Below are 24,205 nucleotides of genomic sequence, written 5' to 3'. Positions count from 1 at the left end.
AGCAGGGAAATTTCTGTGATTGGATTACAGAGTGTATCAATTCTTCTTTCCCCATAGAACTTTTGCATACTGGTCCTCAGGTGTGCTACCCTTTTTAGGAGAAAGAAAGATGTTTTCTAAGGAGCAGCCAACAACAAGGAGAAGGTCTATGCCCTGACCTGAAAGGGCAGAGAAGGGAAGCCTTAACTAAAGAATAAATCATTATCTGTGGTCTTTGTTCAGAAACGTAAATGCTATTCCTGTTAAATTTGGATCTAGGAGAATGTTGGTAGGAATTCTATTTCATGTTGCCTCTGTACCCTGCTCCTTCCTGTCTCCTCTGCAGAGCTGTGGCTGTGACAGTCGGATACAGAGGGCTTTCAAAGCCTTTACAACCACATTCAGCAACAATTTAATATCTAGCAGGTGCTGGGGACACAATGGTGAACACAACAGGCACAGTTCTTCCTTCCATAGAGCTTAGGCTGCAAGAAAATACACAGAAATTTTTTAAATATATAAAAAAATAAATAAAATAAAAATAAATTTTAAAAAAGAAAATACACGGAAACTAGTGCAATTTCTGAAATGTTGTCATAGTGCTATGGTGGATGTTGTGGGAGCACCAAGTATGGGGATCTAGGCTGAAGGGATTGCAGTGGATGGGAGGACACTTGGGAGTTGGAGATAAGACTCCTGTATCATCTGCTTGCCTAGGGAATCTCTTGCCTGGCTATACTCATTGATAAATGTGGAGGAAGAACAAACTTTCTTCTACCCTCATAGTTCTTCTGGCTGGTCTGATAATCAAATAGACATGAGAAAGATTAGCAAGAGAAAACAGCCAAATTTAATACATACATATGTATGGAAACCCCACATGCATACTGTGCCTGGGTACCCCACATACATGAGGGAGTCAGAGACCCCACATACAGGAGAGGTGCAGAGACAGAAAGGAGGATTGAGGTATGTGAGAGCTGGGGATGAGGAAAGGTGCCTTGGGGGCTTCAAAGGGTCATTGCAGGATAATAAGATGAACAAACGTTTAGTAAATAAAAGTTTGTTCTGCATATGGGTAGGTCAGAATGTTCTCTCCCATAAGCTCTTATTTATGGGTGAGGTTCCTTAGTTCCAAGTTGTTCTAGCAGTTAAAGGGAGGGGCAGAAGGTTCTCTTGAGCCTGAAGCTAAAATTGCCTTTAGCTCAGAACAATCCACATACTACAGAAGCACATCTTTGGGTGGCTTGTTCTGAACCCCATATAATTGCGACCAGTTACTGAATGTTCCTGGAAGAAGGTGTGAGCATCTTTGCCTTGCATAGTCACTGAGCATCTACTAGGTTTAGGGAGCTGAGATTCTCTGGGGAATAAATGGCAGGAAGGGAAAGAATCTGCTTCAAGAGAGTCAGCTCCAGTTATAATTTTGGTTCACTAACTGCAGGATTTAGGTTAATATCTCCTCCATCTTAAGATTTTGGAGGTTTAACTGTTACCATGTTTTCTGAGGTCAGCAGCACATTCTACGAAGAATTGTTCATTTTTCCACAAACTGGGACATACCGGGGTTAGGCTGTTCCTCACTATGGCAGTTTGAAATTTCCAGCCGATTGTCTAGTAGATTGAACACATAGCCCCAATAAATGTTCACCTACAACACTACTGTATTAGTACTTCTAACACTAATATTACTTACCTAATAAGATACGCAAGAGAGTGGGGAGGAGACAGTGAGGAGAGGGGATTACAGGAACTACTATAAAGGACACATGGACAGAATCAAGGGGGAGGGTGGAGGTGGGGGAGGGAGGGGGGTTTGGCTGGGGTGGGGTGGAGGGATGGGGAGAAAAGGCACACAACTGTAATTGAATAACAATAAAAAATTAAAATTATAAAAAAAAGATATGCAAGAAGTAAAAATGTATGAAGTAATAGAAAAAGTCTTAGTATTTTTCCATGCATCAACAGATGGATGCACACCCCCTACTTAGAGACCACTGCTTTAGAGAATGTTAGTGTTGATGGGGAATGTACGGGAATGGACGAGTGAATATGGGATGGAACGGATATGAGAAGATGGGCAGCTGGCTCTTTGCGATGTTCCTCCCTATCTCTGGTTTAGAATATCCATTTTAGGAGCTCATCAATTTCAGGATAGAAGCACAGCAGAGCTTCCTCTCTTTCCTCATGCCCACTGCCCCATAGCCATCACCTTGAACCCTTGCCCCAGTTATACTAAGATGCCAAATAAATTATCCTAAAAACAATTTATGTGGGCATGACTGCAGAGATTAATGAGCAGAGGTCACACTTTGGGCAGATATATTAGCCCTGGTTCAAGATATCAGAGAGAGTCCTGACCCATGTGGCTCACGTTTGGGCAGCGGGTTTGGTCCTGATCGATGTTTCTCTCTCGCATCAATGTTTCTCTCCTTCTTTTCCTCCCTCCCTTTCCCTCTCTCTAAACTAAATAAACAAAATTTTAAAAAGAGAAGATGTGAGAGAGACTCAAAAGAATATCTTGGAAAGAGGGGTCAGGGTGGAGGTGGACAGACGAGCTCAAATAGCCTGAAAGCAGCTATACCATGATGTGAGTAGTTCAGGCAAGTCCAATAGCTTCATAAAAGAAATATTTAGTACTTGGTAGAGGAGTAGGAAAGGTTTTCACAAAACCTGGGGGAAGCAGCGTCTATAGCCATATGGTAGATGATTGAGAAAAACAGGAGAGTAAAAGTGCCCTCCCCTTTGTCCCTCCTCCCCCTGCTGGGAGCACTCTGCCAGGTTTGAGTTACTGCCTAGGGAGGGATTAGGCCAACAGTGCATGACAGCTGTGGGCCTTCTCTTGCTAGCCCAACCCCACACTCTGAGAATTCTTTTCTACCCAGCCCCTCCTTGCCCAGAGCTAGACTTCTGGGTTAGCTGGCATAATGCTTCCAGGCAGGGGGCAGAGAAATGTTGATGGGGACAGTGGTTAAATCATCCTGAACCTGAGCACCCTCCCTGCTCTCTCCTCTTCCACCAGGCCTGGAAGCCTCTGTGCTGCATTCCTTTGGCAGCTCTGCAGAAACTGTTGCAACCTTTGTTTTGATTTGAACCTTCTTGTTGGCTGTCTTACATCGAACCATCAGCTGCGGGTGGGAAGAAAGATGACATTCGTTCCCTCTTTTACTCAGGCACCTCTGTAGACCCTGGAAGTGGGGTTTTATTGAGCTTTGAGGTGTGAGCGCTGGGGAGAGTGACCTGGATGGAAGCAAGAGCACACAGAATGGGAGGAGGTGGGGAATGAGGAGGGCCCTTGGGGAGCTTACTCTCTTCTCTGTCACAGAGTTGGAGTGCTCAAAACAGGCATAGAGCAGGGGACCAGATAAGCGGGGTGTTTGCTAAGGAAGTGCCCACCTTAGCGGGTGTTTTGGCAGAGAACGAGGGCACTCTTCTCGAAGCCTGCTGTCCTTTGTCTCTAGGGGCTGGAAGTCCAGCGGACAGAGAGCACATCCCCACGCTGTGGGTGTGTTAGCTGGAGAAGCTGAAAGTATGGAAACTTCTGGTTAGCCGCAGGGCTGGCTGGCTAAAGCCTGTAGGATTCCATATGGATTTGAAGCTACTCCCCGTAGCCCCCTAATCCAGAGTTTTTAAAGTAGGGCTTGAAAGGTGTTCTGATGTCTATTCTTCTCCTGTATCAGAGAGGACTGCTTTCAGATCGACCCAGAGGAACCTCTCCCTTGTACTTTCTGTGTGGGAGAAGATTCGGCTGTCTCTTTGTCGAGGTGTCATAACTCAGACAGCTGGGAAGTCCCTCATGAGGCCCAACCTAGCCCCACCCTTTCTGAGGCTGAGCTGGCTCTGATAAGGGTACCTCTGCAGACAGTCCTGGGCCTCCGAGGGAGGCTGGTCCTGGCCCTTCCCTCCTGGAGCCTGGCCACTGAGGGCTGGGCTGCAGCTTCCCCTCCCTAGCCCCAGGTCCCAACACAGGCTCACAGCAGACACAGATTTTCCACTGCTGCTCATTCCATCTCCCGCCAGCCTGGGCAGGGGCAGTGTCACTCCCCAGCGTGGGGTGGGGGCGACGACTTCACAGCCTGACATTCTTGTCGCCTCTCCCAACTCATGTGTTCAGTCTGACTCTTCGAGCCAGAAGCAGTCGTGTTTGGGTGGAGCTTTCTCATGTTCTTGGGAACAAGGTTTTCTCTCTTTTTCTTGATGTATTTGTAGGAGAAACCCTTTTCCTGTGTTTCTAGGGTTCTCTTCCTGCCAAGCGTTCTTCCCTCTCCAAGAAGCTGTGTATTTGAGAAGCAACTGCCGAGATCAGGGACTAAAACCCTTTCTGGGCTGGACAAGTACGAATGTACAATTACAGCTGCTGAAATCAGGCCCTGAGAGCTTCTCAGGGGCAGAAAGAATTGGAATGGAAAGCCCAGAATCAGGGATTGGCCCAGCTCCCAGTCCCACATGGCTTTCTACGCCATGCCACAAGCCTGAGAGAGGATTCCCAAGGCTACTGTCCTAACAGCCCAACCTGCCCCTCCCTGCCATGGGGCATGCTGGGAACTGGGACAGCCACATGTCTTCTTAAGGTAGCTACTGAAGAGCTTAAAACAACTTAAGGTGGAGCAGACAGATGAGAGAAAATGGCAAAAAGGAAGTAAGTGTGTGACTTTGAGGGTATCTAGGGAAGAGCAAGGCCTGACCTTTTTTTTTTTCCATAATGTGTCTTGTTTTATTTGTTTGGGTTCAAAAAAGGCCAGAATGAGCCTTTTATTGAATACAAAATTTATAGGTTGGACTCTGACAAACCTGATATCACTATCCCTGAGTACAGAACTAATTCACCCCAATTGTAACAGTGGGAACAGGGCTGATTTGCTTAGAGGTGCAGAGGAAAGCACCGCATTGCCCTGTGGTGAAGAAAGTAGTGTGACCAACCCTCTCTGTTTGCCTGGGACTGAGGGGGCGTTCTTGGGGACATGCTCAGGAGGCAGGAGTTTCATTGCTAAAACCTGGAAAGTCCCAGGCAAACTGAGACAGGTTAGTCACACTAGAATGAAGCCTCAGCTGCATGCAGTTGCCTCTATACCCCAGCCCCACCGTGCACAGGTTGGCACCCAGCTGCTTCCCATGGAGTGGTATAGCCTCTGTCACATACCAGGCTTCAGTAGTTACAAAAACCTCTCCAAGACTTAGTTTGCTTATACCTAAAGTGAGGTTAATAGTAGCTACCACACGGGGTTTATAATGTTTGCATGAGAAGACACAAACGTGCCTAGTGAAGCATCTGGCACAAAATAATCACTTAAATGTTAGCAAACTTATTTACTACTCATTGATTCAGCTCATTCAACAAATTTGTATGCGTACCGTGTGCCAGGCACTGCTGTAGACCCAAAAAACAAAGACAAAAATTCTGCTCTTGTGGAGGGGGATAGACAAACAATAAATGAATACATTCTATTATATATAAGGAGATAAGACCCTTGGAGGGAACAATTAAGCAGGGTGAGGGGAATGGGGAGTGCTGGGGCAGAGAAGGCATAATGTTAAATGCAATGGGCAGGGTAGGCTTCGCTAAGAAGGTGACTTTTATACAATAAAGAGTAAATAAAAAATAAATTTTAGAGATTAGAACATTCATAAATCACGCACGCACAAAAAAAAAGGTGACTTTTGTACAGAGACCTGAAGGGGGTGAGAGAACGAACCCTACCTAGTGAAGACAAATCTGAGCAAAGAGAATAGGCTCCCCGAAATAGAAGCATGTCTGGTGCATTCAGAGGCTGGTAGGAAGGCTAGCTGGGTTGGGGTTTTGGTGACCAAGGGAAAAATTATAGGAGTTAAGGATTGGGGGGACTGGGGACTCCTAAGGGGCCTTAGTAGCCATCATAAAGTCTTCAGTGTCCAGTTTCACTCCAAGTAAAAGCCACCAGAGGATTCTGAGTAGATAAGTGTCATGAGTTGGGTTTGAAGAATATCATTCCAGCTACTCTGTTGAAGACAGTGAGAACAGGAAAGCAAGGAGACCAGTTAGAAAAGAGTTGACTTCTAGGCAATCCAGGCAAGAGATGATAGACCAGGATGGTAGCAGCGGAAAAGGAGAAATGAGTCCTCGCTAAATGGATATAGTGGATGAGAGAGAGAGAAAGGAGTCATAAAGATGATTATAAGGGGTTAATATGAGAACCGAGAAGGGCAGGGCTACCTCAGATGGGGTGCTTTTAGCTACGCTTTTGTTGTGGTGATGGTTGCTGTTGTGGTGGTTGTTGACCTTTTATTAAGCTATTGTGATGTTCCTTGTGATGATCTCTAGTATCTGATGTCATGGTTTGCCTTCATAGTCATGTACTCTCACTCTTGATAAGGAGGAAACTGCCTCTTCTCCCCTTTAGACTGTGAATCCTGCTTCCTTGTGGAACATCCCAAGTACACTGGCAAGTTATCAGAACTCCTATTCCCTCCAGCAAACCTGGCCCTCCAGCACAGCAGTCCCCACTTGGCACAGCCTTGCTGTTTAGGGTCCCTGGGGAGAAAGAACCAGCAAGGCCCTGCCTCCTGGCAACTCTGCCTCTGCCCACCCAGGGATCAAGATGCCCTGCCCGGGAACCAGCAACACTCCTTTCCCAGGCCCTTGCTCTCCTTTCATGCTGGGAAGTTGACTTCTTCTCAGAGTGATGGAGGCAGAAGCCTCTAGGAAACTGCCCAACTTGCTGCTTCTTTTTTTTTTTTTTTTTTAAAGATCTTATTTATTTTTAGAGGGGAAGGGAAGGAGAAAGAGAGGGAGAAAAACATCATTGTGAAACATCAATGTGTGGTTATCTCTTGCACACACCCCCTACTGGGGACCTGGCCGGCAACCCAGTCACATGCCCTGACTAGGAATTGAACCAGCCACCCTTGGTTCACAGGCCAGCACTCAATCCACTGAGCCACACCAGCCAGGGCATTTTTTTTTAAATAAAGAGAGACCACATTCTTAAGGTTTTATTATTTTTTAGAGAGACAGGAAGGGAGGGACAGAGAGGGAGAGAAACACTGATGTATGAGAGACATTGATCTTCGATTGGTTGCCTCTCACATGCCCCCAGCTGGAGACCTAGCATGTCCTCATGTGCCTGGCACTCAAGGCATGTGCCCTGACTGGGAGTCAAACTGGCAACCTTTCGGTTTGCAGGCACGGCTTGGTTCACTGAGCCACTCAGTCCACTGAGCTACAACAGCCAGGTCCCAACTTGCTTCTAATGCTTTGGCCAAACCCTTCCCCCCTGAGGAGCTCAGCTGTGCCATTCAGCTGGGGGCCAAGGTAGTGCAGGTGGGCACTAGAAGGCAGAAGGCTGGGGTATGAACATCAGGCACCACTTCCCCCACCGACTCTGTTTTACTCTCCTACACACTAGCACGTGAAGTGTTCAGCAGTCCCCGACACTCCTCCCTTTACCTCACTTTACCTCACTTGATTTCCAAGCAGGGTCCCAGACAGATGAGCATCTCATGTACCTCTCCTGATGGTTTTGTTTTTAAGGTGGGGAAATAGAGGCTTCCCAGACCCTATAAACACTGCCTTGCATACTTATTTTCCCGTTTTCAAAATCTTTTATTTTATTTTATTTTTTTGTCTGAATGCCTTCCTTAAATCTAACCCACATCTTGCCTATTGCTATTTAAGATAACACTTTGGGGTCCTATTCAGTGGAGATGGAGAGTAGATATCTGCCCTCATGCTTCACCCCCAACCCCCGCAGTGGAATACCCTGCACGTTGGCTGGAGTCTAAAGGAGTCCTCTGGCATCCGTGTCTCCATTTTCTCCTTGCAGCATCCTGTCATCTTCTTTTCTTTGCGCTGTTTGAAGCTCCAGTGTCTGATTCTAACCCTCCTCATCTGTGACCCTTTTTCCTGAAGAAGGTTGCCCCACCCTGCCTATGGGGAAACTGTCAACTAGTGCAGCCAATAACTTCAAGTGCCAAGAAGGGGCTAATTTGCTGTTGCATGTAAACAACTTGAAAAAAGCACGCCCTGGCTGGTGTGGCTGAGTGGATTGAGCGCCGCTCTATGAACCAAAGGATTGCCAGTTCGATTCGCAGTCAGGGCATATGCCTGGGGCCACCCATTGGTGTCTCTCTCCCTCTCTTTCTCCCTCCCTCCCCCTCTTTCTAAAAATAAGTAAATAAAATCTTTTCTAAAAAAAACCCAATTGACAGCAATTAAAATTTAGGATTTCCCTACTTCCCTTAGAGTGTAAACCCCTGAAACCCAGAACTATTCCCAGAAAGGTACCGGGAATATTTCTGTTTTGTCTCTGGGAACACGGCTAGAATACGTGTGCGCGCTCACACAGGTACGCAAGCATATGTGTGTCAGTGGAAGCATGCTGGTAATCAAGGACAGTGCACCGTCCAACTTTGTGGCTCCACCTTATTTTGTTCTCTTTTTATTCAACCCGAATAGTAGTACTTCTCTTAATACCTAGCATTTCTCTAAATACATAGTACTTAATAGAATAGTAGTACCCCTTAGTAGTGTGTGTTTGTTCCTGTATGTGTGTGACAGAAAGTGAGGGCTATGTGTACGCAAAGGGAGTGCCCGGAGTTGGAGCCTCAGAGTCCCTTTTCCGTTGATCTCCTAAAGCTGCTGGGACTTGGAATCAGGACAACTGGTGGGGCGTGTCTCCTCACCTTCTAGCATGACCTTGAGCAGATAGCTTGTTCTTTCGGGCCTTTGTGTGTGCGAGTCAGTGGGCAGATTCTCTTTTTAAATCATCACCAGCATTTCCATGTTAATGTGAGAGAGGACTGTGTGAATCCCAGGAAACATCTTAATGTTTGTGTTCTTAGAGCTGGAGCCTGGTGCATACCAATGAGCAAGAGATGAAGTTTTAGGTCCAGGTTAGCTTTCCCTGGAGACTAAGAAGAGTGGGTGGTCTCTGTGCCCAACTTGTCTCAGTTTGCCCATTTTTGGACTAAAAGTTTCATGCTCTCTGAGCCCTGGACAAATTGGGGTAGTAGGTCACCCTACTGGATCTCATACTTGGGCAGATCAGGAAGCAAGGGGTCTTTTTGTTTAAGGGTTCTTTGCACTGCCTTCCTCTATCATTCTTCTCTTCCCCACTTTTCTCATTCATTCTTCCCACTCCTGTCTCCTTTTCAGGTCTATCTGGGAACCCAGCAGATCTGGAAAAACGTAAACAAGTGTTTGGAACGAACTTAATCCCCCCTAAAAAGCCCAAGACCTTCTTAGAATTAGTGTGGGAAGCCCTTCAAGATGTCACACTCATCATCCTGGAGATCGCAGCCATCATCTCCCTGGTTCTGTCCTTCTATCGGCCCCCTGGTGAAGAAAATGAACGTGAGTGTCTTGAACAGCCCAGCAGGATTCTTATCTGGTTCTTTCCACAAGCACCAACAAGCACTTTGTGGTGGAGGTTGACTTTATAGCAGGAAAGTTTTCCCCCATTACTCAGGGTGGGTTCTCTAAAGGAAACCAACAAGTAGCTATTATTTTAATCCATTCTGATTCCAGGGTCTTTTTCCCTTTCTCCCATCAAATCCTTATTCAGAATGTCATGAATCCTTTACCCTCACCCAGCCAACAAAACCCTGCTTCTCAAGTGCCCAACACCAGTATTAATGGCATTTGTTGATATTGGGAATAGTAAGTTCTTTCATGTGACTTGCCTACAGTTTGCATTGCATGTTTTGTGCTGTTTAGTCACTTGCTTCTTTTGGGTTAACATAGGTAATTATATGGTAATGAGATGATGCCCTGCTGTCTTCCAGTATCCTCAGAGGGTAGCTCTTTTACCCAAAAGTTTTATTTTTTACTATTCTTTTTCCCTGACTTGCCATTTTGGGGGATTGCAGAAGCACTACCCCCAATTTTATTGTAGCAAAAGCCCCTTTCTTTCTTTCCTTTCCCTGGGCTAGAGTGTGGTCTACCTGTAAGTAGCCCAGAAGATGAAGGAGAGTCAGAAGCCGGCTGGATTGAGGGGGCAGCCATTCTATTCTCGGTGATCATCGTGGTGCTAGTGACGGCCTTCAATGATTGGAGCAAAGAGAAGCAGTTCCGAGGGCTGCAGAACCGTATTGAGAAGGAACAGAAATTCTCCGTTATTCGAAATGGTCACATCATCCAGCTCCCTGTGGCTGAAATCGTGGTGGGCGATATCGCCCAAATCAAATACGGTGAGAGCTCTGGGTTTCTCCTACGCTTGCCACCCTTCCTATTTGAGGGCCAGGTCCTTTGGCATAAGGGGGCTAAGAATTGCTAAAGACCCAAAAAGATATGACCGCTAATTGTGTTAGCTTCTAAGTTAGTGTTTAAAGAGGTTGCGTGAAGAAATTCAAAGAAAGAAATAACTGAAACTCTCCCAAAAGATTTTCAGAATTTTGTGTGTTCAGGTTAAAAGTATATAATATTCAGGCTGTAAGAATCTGTTTGGGGGATCAGTAATTGCTTGAAATTATAAAACCTAGCAAGTGGTCTTGTTCCAGGAAGTCAGAGCTGAAGTTGTCTTTCAAAGGCTATCTAGCTATTCTGTGAGCCATTGCCTGTAGTTGTGTGTGCGGAGGGGGGTCTGAGATGGGATTGGATGGTTCCCCCCTCCTCTGGGATCTTCACCCCTTCCCCTCTCTGCACTAGGTGACCTGCTGCCTGCAGATGGGATCCTGATCCAGGGGAATGATCTTAAGATTGACGAGAGCTCTCTGACTGGGGAATCAGACCATGTCAAGAAGTCCCTGGAAAGAGACCCCATGTTGCTCTCAGGTATGGCTTTTGGCCACCTCAGTTTCCATTCTGCCTCCTCCCACACAGCCAGGTTACAGAGACCTGATCCGGACCCTGCTCTCTCTTCCAGTCCTGCTGCATCTCCTTCCCCTGGGTTCAGCTAGGGCAATGGCATATTAGTGGGTTAAATATGAGGATGTAAGATAACCTAAAAGAAGTTTTTTATGAAGCAAGTGCTGTAGGGGCCTTGGAAGGGCTCTTCTGGAAGAGAGTGGATGGTGAGAGAAGTAGCCGTGCCCTAAAGTGGACCATTTGTCTCCTTTTCCCTCAATTTACTTGTTCTATTTTAAATGGTCCTAGCTCTTGACCTTTTTCTTCTATCTGCTGAGTGTATCATTATCCATAGGGGCAGAAGGAAGCATTGCAAGGTGTGAAAACAACACTCTTCCCCTCTTCTCCTTTCTCATATAGGGACCCATGTCATGGAAGGTTCTGGCCGGATGGTGGTGACTGCTGTGGGTGTCAACTCCCAGACTGGAATCATCTTTACCCTCTTGGGGGCCAGTGAGGGAGAAGAGGAGGAGAAGAAGAAGAAAGGTAAGGGGTATTTGGAGTGAGATTCTCTTCCCGCCTGTCCCCATGGACACAGTGGGAAACCAGAGAGCAGATCTGGACGGAAGACTCTGCTGGATGAAGAGTGCACATATCCACCCCCCTTGCCGAGATAAAGATGTCACCCTGGTGCTCCAGCGTTCTCTGATGAAAACCAGATTCTGGCTCTAGACTCCCAAATCAGGTTGCATTTGAGCCTCCATCCCTGTGCCTATTGGTGGGTTGTAAAGAGGTGAGTTATAAAGTGAACTGGCTAGGCCCTCAGGCCACAAATGCCCTCTGTGCATTCCTCCTATCCCATCCCTTTCTTCCTCAAACATTGTGGGGGGTGGGGCTGGGCCAAATGAACCATGAGGGTCAAGGGAAAACTGGCCGGGAGATGAAACTGGATTCCTGCTGAAACCACAGGCTGTCAGTGGAAGAGAAACCAGCTAGGAGAGTGAGCAAACAGGTGAAGTCTACTGTGGAGTTAGTCCTGTCTTGGCCATTCACTTGTTCCTGAAGGAAGGAAAAAAACAGAAGACAAATGAGAAAAAGAGAGTAAAGCCAAATGTACAATTTTCGCTAAGCGTTCCTTCTTTCTTTGAAGGAAAGAAGGACTCTACCCCTTGGATGGAGGACCATCTTGGGCTGTTTAGTGCAGGGCAGTTTATGGAAAGGGAACAGCACATTTCCCTCAGGAACTAGACTGTTCGTCTCTGCAGCCACCTGCAGGTGAATGAGGAAGAGGCTGGCCTGGTGCTGGCGAATTGACATGGAGACACCCTGCAGGACCTTTGCCATTAGGCAGAAATGGTTCAAACCTCTTGCTTCCTAACCCCAACCCCATTCCTCCAGGTGAGGTAACTCAGGTCAGTAGCAGCCATATTCTAGGAGAAGGCAGCTCAGGTGCGGATGTGCACTTACCTGAATGAGCGTCTGCTCCATGTCCCTTGGCTTCATGAGACCCCCTAGCGAATGAGAAGGAATGTAAGCAGAGATGTGAGCTTGCTTCACATCCCCTTCCCTGCAGCTCAGCCCCTTTGCCGTCGCCCTTTCGGGCTCTGAGCAGGACCGACAAACTGGATATCTGATCTCTTAATAGTCACTTTGGGTCTCCACCCCACTTTTTTCTTTCTTGTTCAAACAGGTAAAAAACAAGGAGTCCCTGAAAATCGCAACAAAGGTAACCTGTCCACCCACTCATTTACCATCTCTACCTTACTACACTCTAACCAGACCTTTCCAGGCCATCTGCCTTCTCCCTTTTCCTCACCATAAATCTGTTACCTGCTGTTGTGGCCCAGATGCCTCATCCTGAGGAAGGTGCAGAGATTTGGGGGTGGTCTCAGGTTCCAGTCCAAATCTAAGATGGGACAACAGCACCCTCTGCTGTTGGCTCAAGGAACCTCAAGTCAGGGTTTTTTCGGGAGTGTGTGGGATTGGTCTCTTCTTCCCAGGGTGCTGACCTCTTTCGCCTCATTGCCCTAGGCCAGGTTTAAACACCAATGGTCATCAGCTTCTGGGTTGGAAGACTTCAGGGTCCCCCTGGTGGAGGTCATTGGGGTAGGCAGTCCCTGCACCCTCCTCTTGCTAGCTTCCTCATCGGTGTTCTCTTCTGGTCTGGAATCCTTCTCTGCTAGTCTCGGGTGCTTGGAGAGAGCCTTTTATCTGTGCCTCTCTTCCCACCTCTTCCTTTTTTCTCGCCACGGTCTGTTTTCTTCCCCCTGATCTGATGTGTGTTTCTTTTTCAGTGGCTGTGCTGACATCCCGTCCCTGTCTTGTTTGTGAGTCTCACAGCAGACACAGTACCTCAGGAAGGGCACCCTAAGCAAAGGGTCCAAGCTCTGCAGCAGTGAGGTTGGAGAGGGGAGGGAACCAGAGAACTACTGTCCTCAGCTCCTAGAAATTTGTTTCCTCTGTCACCCACATCATAGTAGTCTTGAAAAATGAAGTCGTCACGTCACAGAACCAGGGCTGCACAGAGAGAATTCTTTAATGTTAGGTCTCTTTAACTTCTTTTAAAAAGAAAAATGGATTTATATGTCTGTCTTTGTCCATTCTTTCTCTTATTCCAGGGATCCCTCACACCAGCTTCTTTCCTCTCCCCCACACTAACTCCAGGTCCCACTCTGTACCTCCCTACCTTTGTCATGGATTTCCATCCCCTGTTGTTCAACTGACCTAAGAAGGAACTGGAAAACACCCTATGTTTGGGTCTGTGTTTCTTCCCTCGCAGTCTATACATAGAGAGAGATGAACCTTTGAACAGAGCAGACTAGGACCATTTTGCTCTAGAAATATCTGCCAGCCTTCTCCTTCAGCCCTTTTCAGTAATAAAGATTCACTATTGTAAGCACTAAATTCCAGGAAGGATGGTTGTTGGTAATAGTGCTTATGGCATGACTAATCCTCTTCTAGAATAAACCTGTCTTGGGGCTCTGAGATGGTGCCAGGAAGCTGCACCATCTGAGGAAATCCATACCTAGAAGCACCCTCGTTTTATCTCCAGTTAATAGAATATCATCCCACGGGCCCTAATAGAGGGTCGAAGGCAAGCACCCTATCTGGCATAGGGTGAGAGTGGTCAGGACTGATGTCAGGGGCCCAAGGTGTATCCAGGAAGAAGATAGAAGGGTGTTTTGGTTTCCTCCTGTCCACTGCTCAGTGCTACTACGCGGCCTGCTCACCCATCCTATTTGTGTGTACACCCTAGCAAAGACTCAGGATGGAGTGGCCCTGGAAATCCAGCCACTCAACAGCCAGGAGGGGATCGACAATGAGGAAAAGGAGAAAAAGGTGGCCAAGCTACCCAAGAAGGAGAAGTCGGTGCTGCAGGGGAAGCTGACTCGCTTGGCCGTTCAGATTGGGAAAGCTGGTGAGTATGGTGGAGCCTTCTGGTGGTCGTGGTCATCAAGGCTGTCCCGGATTCCTTTCTTCACACCACCCAGGTCTGGCAGAGGAAGCTGGAACTTCTTAGTGGCTAGTTCACTCTAGGAAGGCAGTTCTTCTGCCTCTGTTGCCCTATGCCCACTTCCTAGACTTTTAGAGAGAAGTGTTTCCCTGTATATAAGAGTTAAAGGCCATGAGGTCTCTTTCATCCAAATAAATGGGAAGTTAAGAACTTATATCACAACATGAGAGATTTACATTACCAAGAAGGGAGACCTTACCTGTCACACGTATGGGCTTGTAAATTCCTTAAGGGTAGAGAAGGCTGCTGGGGGTTTTTTTGGAAGTAGTTCCCTAGCAGAGTAGTAGCATCAGTCCAGGCACAGAGCTGTAAATTTGAAATAAGGACTGGAGGGAAAAGGGAGACAGTGACCACAGATGCTGTTTTCAGAAGAAAGGTCATTAAAGGCGCTCGTGTATCACGGGAGGAAGTGGCTTCTCCATCACTTGCTGCCACATCCTCTGTCCTCTACATTCTTTCAGTGGTGGTGTGGAGTGAGGGAGGGGTTAGGAGAAGGGAACAAAAGGAAGATTGCTGAAGGCAGTGGTCCTATCCCTCTAGGTACATTCTTATGCCACTATTTAATTATTGAGTTGGCCAAAAAGTTCATTTGTTTTTTTCTAAAAGTGGCTCTAGTAGTGCTTATGACAGGTAAACACTTTAACTTCATTTGAAACAATTTTGTTAGATTATATTGTGACAGCTGTCATATCAGTGCATTTTTAAAAATATCAAAATTGCTGAATTTTTATGTAGCTATTTTAATATTAAAAATGGAAGAAAATATGCAACATTTTTGGCATATTATGCTTTATTATTTCAAGTAAGGAAAAAACACAACTGAAATGCAAAGGTTTCTCTAGTGTATGGAGAAGGCACTATGACTGATCAAACGTGTCAAAAGTGGTTTTCGAGGTTTCATACTGGAGATTCATCTGTGGACGGTGCTCCACCCTCGGTAGTCCAGCTGAAGTTGATAGCGATCAAATCGAGACATTAATTGAGAACAGGCAATGTTATACCACACAGGAGAGAGCCGACATACTCCAAATATCCAAATCAATAAAATTATTGGTAAAATGAAAAATAAGTTTTTATTTTATGGAAAAAACCATACAGACTTTTTGGCCAACCCAGTACTTCCTGGCCCCACCCTTCTGTTCGCTACAATCCTATGCTAGCCGTACATCTCTGTATAGAGTTCACCCGGAACCTTGTTAAAGCACAGTGTCGGATTCAGGAGTTCTGGGGCAGGGCCCGAAAGCCTGCATTTCTAACAAGCACTAGGTGAGGCCAAAGCTGCTGACCCACTAAGCACCCGCTGAGTAGCTAGAATTTGTGCTCTCCACTACCATAGCCACTATGTTTGGCTGTTTCTATTTAAATTAAAATTAAATGCAATTAAACATTCAGTTCTTCCGTTCACATTAGCCTTATTTTGATTGGCCAATAGTGGCTACCATACTGGACAGTGTAAATAGAGACCATTTTAAGCATCACAGAGGGTTGTTAAGACAACGTTAGTCTAGCCTATTCATTCGGTTCCTTTACCCAGCTAATTTTGATGACTCTGAAATCTCTTGAATATAAACTATACATGCATGAGATGAATTGCAGGTGTGGGATCAAGTTATTGAGCCTGGCACACGGGTTTGAAACATTAAATAGAGTCCACCTAGTCCCTCTTATTGTCCTAAGCTGTTCTGCAGGAAGTACAAGCCTCATGATGGCTTATCACCTCTGTTGTTTTATTTTACATTTCAAGCTAGGCCAGGACTAAGGTGAGGCAAATAAGGTGCCTGGTGCCACCCTGAGAGGGATGCTTCCTTCAGTTTCGTACCCCAGGGACTTTGTTTGCTTCACCTTAGCCCTGAGCTTGATGAAGCAAAGTGCTAACGAATCCTCTTATTGATACGCATTGGTCACCGCTCACCTTGCTCCTCAGGCCCCCGAGAAAAGTGAAGACTCAAACCAGACTGTGGTTTAAGGCAGAGCTCTTCCCAGATATTGCGCCAGAGATATAGGTACCTCTGCCCAGGTACCGATCCCAGGGCAACTGGAGCCCCTAGACCAGTTGTTTACAGACCTTGAGAAGGTTCTTCCATTTACCTTAGTGTGTAGGTTGACCAGCTGGCCCAGTTTGCTAGGGCCTTTATTGATTTTAGAACTGAAAGTTTTAAGGGGAGTTCTTTTCCTCCTGAGTTCTCCCACATGCCAGGGAACTGCTCAGTCTGCAAACAAGGATGGTTGGTGCCCCTACCCGTGTGCCATATGAAAAACCTCTCTGTGCCTTCACTTCCTCAGAAAAGGGGCTAATAATAACTGCTCTTACAGGGTTCTTGTGAGGATTATTAAATGATCAGTTTGTGTAGAGTGCTTGCCTGGCCCAGGAAGCACTATATAAATATGTGCTGTTATTGTCACCTCTGTCTATGGCAGGTCAGGAGAAAGGCTAGGAGGCACTGTCCTGGGCGTTTGTCTTGTAGGTGCTATGCTAACACCATAAGGCCATTGCTGTGCCCAAGTTGCAGGTTGCCTGGCATTCACAGGCTTCTGCAGGAAAAGTCCACATTGATAAACTACTAGGAAACGGGTAAATATGGTCACTGCATTGCGAATTATGGAAACGGGATAGGTCTGACATAGAATCATAGAATGTTATTGCGGAACACTAGACCAGCCAGCCCCCTTCTTTACGCATGAGGAAACAGGCCTGGAGAGGGTCAAAGAGTAGTAAGTAGTCCAAAGCTACGAGTCAACTTAGTGCAGTGCTGAGACTAGAACCTGTGTCTTTTCCCCAACACCATCATATGCAAGCACCGAAGAATGGGTAGGGGATATTAGCATGACTTCCTGGAGGCAGTGGTTTTAAAAATTGGTGGCAAAGGCAGCAACTTATGCCGATCCATCTCTGGCTGGGGACCTAGGAGTGCCCTAGAGCCAGGGTTCATGTGACTTGTTTCCTGTTCAGGCCTGATCATGTCTGCTATCACCGTTCTCATCCTGATTCTGTACTTTGTGATCGACAACTTCGTGATAAAGCGCAAACCATGGCTAGCCGAGTGCACCCCCATCTACATTCAGTACTTTGTCAAGTTCTTCATCATCGGTATCACTGTACTGGTGGTGGCTGTGCCAGAGGGGCTGCCACTGGCTGTCACCATTTCACTGGCCTACTCTGTGAAGGTGAGACTAGAACAATACTTTCTCCTCCTTTAGGACAGATGTGGGAGGGGGGGTGCCATGTAGCTTTTAATGAAAGGACAGGCCATCTATCCTCTGTGGACTCTGGATGGCACCTCATAAGAGCACAGATCCCTGGCCCTGTGGAAGGACCATTGTGATGGTTGCATCAGGGTTTAAATGACCCGGTAGAAGAATCTAAAGAGGATTCATAAGAATAGTATCCTGCATTTTTGTGTGGGACAAGAGATTGAAATGTGGAGAGAGGTTGGCTAGGAAATGGTCTTTGACCTATATTGGGGGAGCTTAGTTGGTCCCCTCTCAAGTCTTTCGTCTTGTCCTCTGTAGAAAATGATGAAAGACAATAACCTGGTACGGCACCTGGACGCTTGTGAGACAATGGGCAATGCCACAGCCATTTGCTCTGACAAGACTGGCACATTGACCATGAACCGCATGACTGTGGTACAAGCTTTTATCGGAGATACCCGTTACCATCAGCTCCCAAGTCCCGATGCCCTCGTGCCCACGGTCCTGGACCTCATCGTCAATGGCATTTCTATCAACAGTGCCTATACCTCCAAGATCCTGGTAAGCTCTTCCTTGGCCACTTCCTTGGACACTTAGAATGGGTGGTTAGAGGGAACATTAATAGTCTCTGAGACAGTGCATCTTTTCTTGTTCATTCTGCCTGAACAGCCATCCCACACTGCATTTCCCACTCTTAAGTGAACATGTTTAGGGTGAAACTAGGTAATAATCCAAGGGAGTAGATTTGGGAGGGGCCTGGGGGGTGACAAATAGGAATCTATGGCTGTGAAATACCCTCCAATTACCATATAAAGGCAGTTATCTCCAGGGAGAGACCTCATGCTGATAGCACCATTGGGTTTATCAGGAGTGAAAAAGAATTCACTTTCCAAAAACTCGGAGAGGGTATTAGAACAATATCCACTTAGGATGAGACACCAGCACCAATCCCAGGGCAAACTAAAAACCCCGAAAGCCCTGGATGACTCAGGGACCACCACTGACCACTATCTGCCTACCCTTGAAAGAACAAATGCCATCCTCCCTGCACACCCCCACTCCAGGCTCTGCGTATGTATGTGAAATTTTGAAGGGGAATTCTTTCCTTCCTGAGTTCTCTTCCTAGTTGAGGCATCTTATTCAATACTGCCTTGTCCGTTTTTCTCTCAGCCTCCAGAGAAGGAGGGAGGCCTGCCACGGCAGGTGGGCAACAAGACAGAGTGTGCGCTGCTGGGCTTTGTCACGGACCTAAAGCAGGACTACCATGCCGTGCGCAATGAGGTGCCCGAGGAGAAGCTCTACAAGGTGTACACCTTCAACTCAGTACGCAAGTCCATGAGCACAGTCATCCAGAAGCCCAGTGGTGGCTACCGCATGTACAGCAAGGGCGCCTCCGAGATCATTTTGCGCAAGTGAGCACTCCTTCCGCCCTTCTTCCCTTCAAGATCCTCCCTCTGGAAGGCCTAGGTCATATGCTCCATGCTGGACTCACTGATGCATGAGCCTCCTGGTATCTGAGCATTTAGTTAGGCCAAGCATTGTTTTTAAGTACCTGAGGTGGCTCATTTTATTTAATTCTCGCAGTTCAGTGAGGTAGATGCTATTATCATCTCGTTTTTACAAATGAGAAAAAAAGAGTACAGTGAGTTCAGTAACTTGCCCAAAGTGACACAGCCAGAATTCAGACCTAGGCCATGCAAACTTCCACTTCCTAATCCACAAACAGATAGTAACACCCCCCCATCCCACAGGGTTACTATAATTAAATGATTCAATGCATGCAAACACCTTGCACACAGCAAGTACTAGAAATGTGAGTTCTCTGTTCCCTTTTCCTTCTTATTCTCAATTCTAATCACAGGGAAGTTGCATAACCTAATCAAAGTGGCTAGACTACCCATGGGTCATTACATGGGTAGAACTGTACCAGAGCTACATGGGTATAGGCCAGTAATGGAATTAACCAGTACCCCAGCTTGGCTCTAGCCACCTTCTATCAATAAACACATTTCTGTTGAGCACACCCTATCCGCTGAGCACTATTCTAGATACTGGGGACACTATCTACCTGCCACCCAACCTTGGAAAATCAGACCCAGTGGGGTGATGGCTAGAGATTTCTGGCCATGGAACAGTGTCTCTTTAGAAGTAGTGCAGAGCTGCCAGAATGTTTACAAAAGATTCTGGAGGGTGGAGGGGAACGCTGCTTTCTGACTGTGCACCTCCCCAGGTGTAATCGAATCCTGGACAAGAAAGGAGAAGCAGTGCCGTTCAAGAATAAGGACCGAGATGAGATGGTGCGCACTGTCATTGAGCCCATGGCCTGTGAGGGACTCCGGACTATCTGCTTAGCTTACCGAGATTTCAATGATGTAGAGCCCCCGTGGGACAATGAGAATGAAATCCTCACTGAACTGACCTGTATCGCAGTGGTGGGCATTGAGGACCCTGTGCGCCCAGAGGTGAGGCTTTGGCTTGGAGAAAGGGCGAGAACACATCAATGGAAGTCTTCCAGCGGCCCTTGATCCACATGCAGGACCAGTATGACCTACTGGGAAACCACCAGGAGTCACGGGAACCAGGATATTGGTTCTACTTCTAGTTGTGACCCACACAAGTTACCTAACTGCTTCTCACAAGGATAGATGTTTCTGTGTTTCTAGCGTCACAGAACTGCAGCAGATTGCTGTATAATAGAAGGGACCATTCCCACGTTAATGCCACGTGAAGTGAGAAGCATACATTCCACTGGGCTTATCCTCTGGTTCTTAAGAATAGTCAGGAGGCTGACTTAATCAGGACACCAGCTTTGTTTCTAGATGCCTTCTTTCAATTAACACATTTGTGTGGACCCCCCCCCCTACCCCACCACTGCCTCCACCCCCAGAATAGCCAAACGCTCTTTTGGACACTAGAGCATTAAAAAAGTCTCTGCTTCTAAGAAGTTCAGACAGATGGACTGTCTGTCACCTGTCAAGGCCCAAAAGCAAGAAAGGGTGTCAAGCATTTGGGAAACTACAAAGAATGGATATGGTTGGAACATGGGCCAGGGAGGGTGGAGAGTGGTAAAAACTTCTGCTAGAAAGGAAGGCAGTGGCCAAATCTCAAAAGTTCACATGTGTCCTGCTAAGGAGTCTAGATTGTAAGTAGCGAAGTAAGCTTTTACACCTGGCTCCTGAAGCCCATTTCCCCTTCAACTCAGGCTGCAGTGAGGCAAATTCTAAAGTGAGTGTTACGGGTAGGACAGAAGTGAGGTGGCACCGAGCAAGTAAAAATGACCTGCACCCCATGGCACTGCTTCCAGGGTACCTCTCCCACAGCAAAGGCACCACTGACCAGGTGCTGCTTACCAGTATCACCACCCCAGCTCCTCCTCTCCTCTTGCCTTGCCTTCCACAGGTACCAGAAGCTATCGCCAAATGCAAAAGAGCTGGCATTACTGTTAGAATGGTGACAGGAGACAACATCAACACAGCCCGGGCCATTGCCACCAAGTGTGGCATTGTGACACCTGGGGATGACTTCCTGTGCTTGGAAGGCAAAGAATTCAACCGGCTCATCCGCAATGAGAAGGGCGAGGTGGGTCCTGGGTGAGAGGACCAGAGCCTCCCTTGACAAAGGAAGGGCTGGGTCTAGTGTAAGTCATCTGAGACAAATGGGGAAAAAGGGATGGTTTTTAAACTACAATCTATTCATAGTGAAACGTCCCTTCCACCAACGCTGTGCCGGTGGTAAAGTTGAGAACTTTCTTAGCATGATCTTCATTCACAAGCTAGCTTTTGAGACAGTGCCACTAACTTTTCACATCTTTCTGGTTTTTTTCAGTCATGGGATGGTTTTGCACTGACTTCCCTTGGCCTCGTTCCTCCTGTGTCACTGCCCTGTGACTAAAGGTGGCACAGGTTTGTAAGAGGATGTGGTCTAGCTGTGGAGCGGGCCAAAGCTTCCTGGTCTATCTAGAAATCAAACCTAAGACCTCAGAAGCATCACTTTATCACCTGAGCCAACAGCTAACTGTGGCTTACCTACTGGCAAGGGCCTAAGAAATAGGGGATTGGCTCCCAGGTAGGGAACTGGGAGGAGAGCAGGGCCTGAACGGTCACCATCAGTGAATCTGCCCTTGGAGACTAAGTCGGCTGCTTCTTCTGCACTGGAGGCCAGGCTCACACTCCCCCTGCGCCATGGAGTATCAGATCTTCCAGCAGCTTGGAGTGTATGGAAAAGAAAGGTTTTCCTGGATGGCTGTTCTGAGCTTGACTGACCCAGGTATGTTCTGGTATTGGCAGGTGGAGCAAGAAAAGCTGGACAAGATTTGGCCTAAGCTTCGAGTCCTGGCGCGATCTTCCCCCACTGACAAGCATACACTGGTGAAAGGTGAGGTCAGCTCCTGACTAGGTGACTGGGGTAGAGGAAGGCAGGCTGTGGCAGGGACAGATAAAAACCTTCAGCCAAAGCAACTTTCATACCCTAAATAGGGAGGTCCTAGGAGAACTCCCTGGCTCATGGGGAGAATATACAGTTTAGCAGATACCTGAGCCCCTGGGGAAGTTTTATAGTAAAGTTATGTTTAAACATTATCATACAGGTTGGGGCAAAAATAGGTTTACAGTTATCCGTATGGAAAATAATACAATAATTAATACATAATAATACAAAAATAAACTGTGTTTTGCCTACTCACAATTGTGAACCCCTTTGCTCCACCCTGTATCTTGTTTGCCAGTGATGCTATGAACTATACAGGGCAGGTTAGACTATTTTCATTTTGCAAATAAGGACATTTGAGTCCAAACTGCCCACCTAGTAAGTGGGAGTGGTACAGTTTAACCCCAGGTCTCTGCCTTCAAATCATTTGGTGCTTTTGTACCACATAATAGCTGTCTTGGGGCACCGGACAGACTTTCTTCACTCAGAGTACTACTCATAAAACAAGGTACTGCCCTTGGAGGATAGTATAGAGCTTCCAGCATTGGGGGAAAGAAGGCAGTAGGAAGGCAGGTGATGACAGGGATCAGGGAAGAAATGGCCTTAAGTGGGACGTATGGACTGACTGAGGTATGTCTGCTTGTCCCAGGCATCATTGATAGCACTGTTGGGGAGCAGCGCCAGGTGGTGGCTGTCACTGGTGATGGCACAAATGACGGGCCAGCTCTGAAGAAAGCGGACGTTGGTTTTGCCATGGTAAGGCTCTCAGCGCAGTGTCTCTGTCTGACTGGAAGCTGCCTTCCCCATCAGGAAGCTAGGACGGCTTCCTGAACCTTCACATCCCACATTGTACTCGTTTCTCAGACTCCATCTCTCCTACCTACCTGCTCAGTGCTACTATGTATAAATGGGGAACCATCAAGTATGAAGAGCAGACAGCACAGGCAGGGAAATCAGGAAGTATCATTACCCAGGAAAGCAAGACCAACTTAAATTTGCCTGTGAACATGGTAATGTTATCTGCCTAGGCACACTGTAAACAATTCATATTCCATAGGGAATATGTACTCTGTGGCCAGCACTGTTCATCATTCTGCTTCTTACTTTCGAGGCTTGGAGCATCAGAATCACTTGGAAAGTTCACATATGTGGACTTAAAGTCACATATTCCAAGGTTCCACAATTGGCTACCTTGATTCAGTGATGTCTGGGGTGGGTCCCAGAAATATTCGGGTCTTCATAACAGGCACACTTGTTGATTCTGATGTTCAGGGACATGTAGAAGCCCCCAGATTGCAAAGTACATCTTCACCCTCAAGTAGTTTGTGACTATAAGCCTCCCCACTATATTGAACTGTTTGTGATTTTTAAGCAGTTGAAAGAGATTCAAGAAGTAATCTGTCTTTAGGGTGCTCTGTTTAACAACCAAAAAAACAGTGTTTATTCTAGGAAATTTCAAGAACATAGAAAAGTAGAATAAGTTTAATCAATCCCTATGTACCTGTCACCCAGCATCAGCTATCAACGTTTGGCTAATCTCGTTTCACTGACCCTCCACCCCCCACCGCTGCTGCATTTCCTCCATCTCAGGCTGAATTATTCTAAAGCAAATCATGTCACTTCATCCAAAAAAAATGTCAGTATGTGTCTCGGAAAGTTAAGTATGTATCGATAAAATAAATTTAAAAGAATTTTCATACCTCATGTCATAAAAATTGCTTCCTTACTATCATCAAACATTGAGTCAGTTCACATTTCCCCAGTTGCTTCATAAATGTTGTTTTTAATAATTTGTCCAAATAAGATCCATACATTATAATTATTTGATATATTTCTTAAATATCTTTATCTACAGCAGTAATTCTTAAAGTATACCTCCTTCCAGCTATACTGGGAAACATATAGAAATGCAGACTCTCAGGACCCACCTCAGATCTACTGAATCAGAAAGCTTAGAGTCGGGCCCAGCAGTCTGTTTCAATAGGACCTCAGTGATTCTGATAGAAGTTTGAGAACCTCTGATCCCATAGAATCCCCGTGTCGGGTCCCCAAGACCACCCTTGACATTTGTGGGCTCACTAGAAGGACTCATGGGACTTATAGAGTATAGTTGTACTCATGGCTAAAATTTACTACATTGGTATAGTTCGGGTATAATAAGGGGGAAATTCACCAGCACAGTTTGGAGGGATCCACATGCAGGCTTCTTTATGTTCTCTCCCATGATAAGGGGTCACACAGACCATGCTCTTCCCCCAGCAACAAAAATGCAGCAACACATGCAATGTTTCTGCCCAGGACAGCTCATCAGAGACTTTAGGATTTACTGGGGTTGC

The 24,205-nt window shown here is 46.6% G+C and overlaps 1 protein-coding gene across 7 annotated transcripts in view; it reads left to right on the top strand.

The window, feature by feature from the left end:
- Nucleotides 1-24,205, top strand: part of ATP2B4 (ATPase plasma membrane Ca2+ transporting 4) — a 96,920-nt gene that overhangs the window by 50,024 nt on the left and 22,691 nt on the right. For 4 of the 7 annotated variants that reach the window (XM_045182202.3, XM_053914772.1, XM_045182214.3 and 1 more), the window contains exons 3-16: nucleotides 6,357-6,398; nucleotides 9,110-9,307; nucleotides 9,886-10,143; nucleotides 10,601-10,726; nucleotides 11,159-11,284; nucleotides 12,429-12,464; nucleotides 13,995-14,156; nucleotides 17,203-17,417; nucleotides 17,763-18,005; nucleotides 18,615-18,856; nucleotides 19,675-19,906; nucleotides 20,844-21,023; nucleotides 21,731-21,818; nucleotides 22,519-22,625. In XM_045182202.3, the coding sequence (XP_045038137.1) occupies nucleotides 6,357-6,398; nucleotides 9,110-9,307; nucleotides 9,886-10,143; nucleotides 10,601-10,726; nucleotides 11,159-11,284; nucleotides 12,429-12,464; nucleotides 13,995-14,156; nucleotides 17,203-17,417; nucleotides 17,763-18,005; nucleotides 18,615-18,856; nucleotides 19,675-19,906; nucleotides 20,844-21,023; nucleotides 21,731-21,818; nucleotides 22,519-22,625 (2,255 nt within the window). The remainder of the gene's footprint in view (nucleotides 1-6,356; nucleotides 6,399-9,109; nucleotides 9,308-9,885; nucleotides 10,144-10,600; nucleotides 10,727-11,158; nucleotides 11,285-12,428; nucleotides 12,465-13,994; nucleotides 14,157-17,202; nucleotides 17,418-17,762; nucleotides 18,006-18,614; nucleotides 18,857-19,674; nucleotides 19,907-20,843; nucleotides 21,024-21,730; nucleotides 21,819-22,518; nucleotides 22,626-24,205) is intronic. The other 3 variants (XM_053914773.2, XM_045182229.3, XM_024574948.4) reach the window with 1 other exon arrangement.

This window comes from Desmodus rotundus, chromosome 12 (assembly GCF_022682495.2).
Source record: "Desmodus rotundus isolate HL8 chromosome 12, HLdesRot8A.1, whole genome shotgun sequence".
Classification (NCBI taxonomy): Eukaryota; Metazoa; Chordata; class Mammalia; order Chiroptera; family Phyllostomidae; genus Desmodus; species Desmodus rotundus.
The sequence above is the reverse complement of the archived record's forward strand: the minus strand, read 5'-3'. Positions and strand labels throughout refer to the sequence as shown.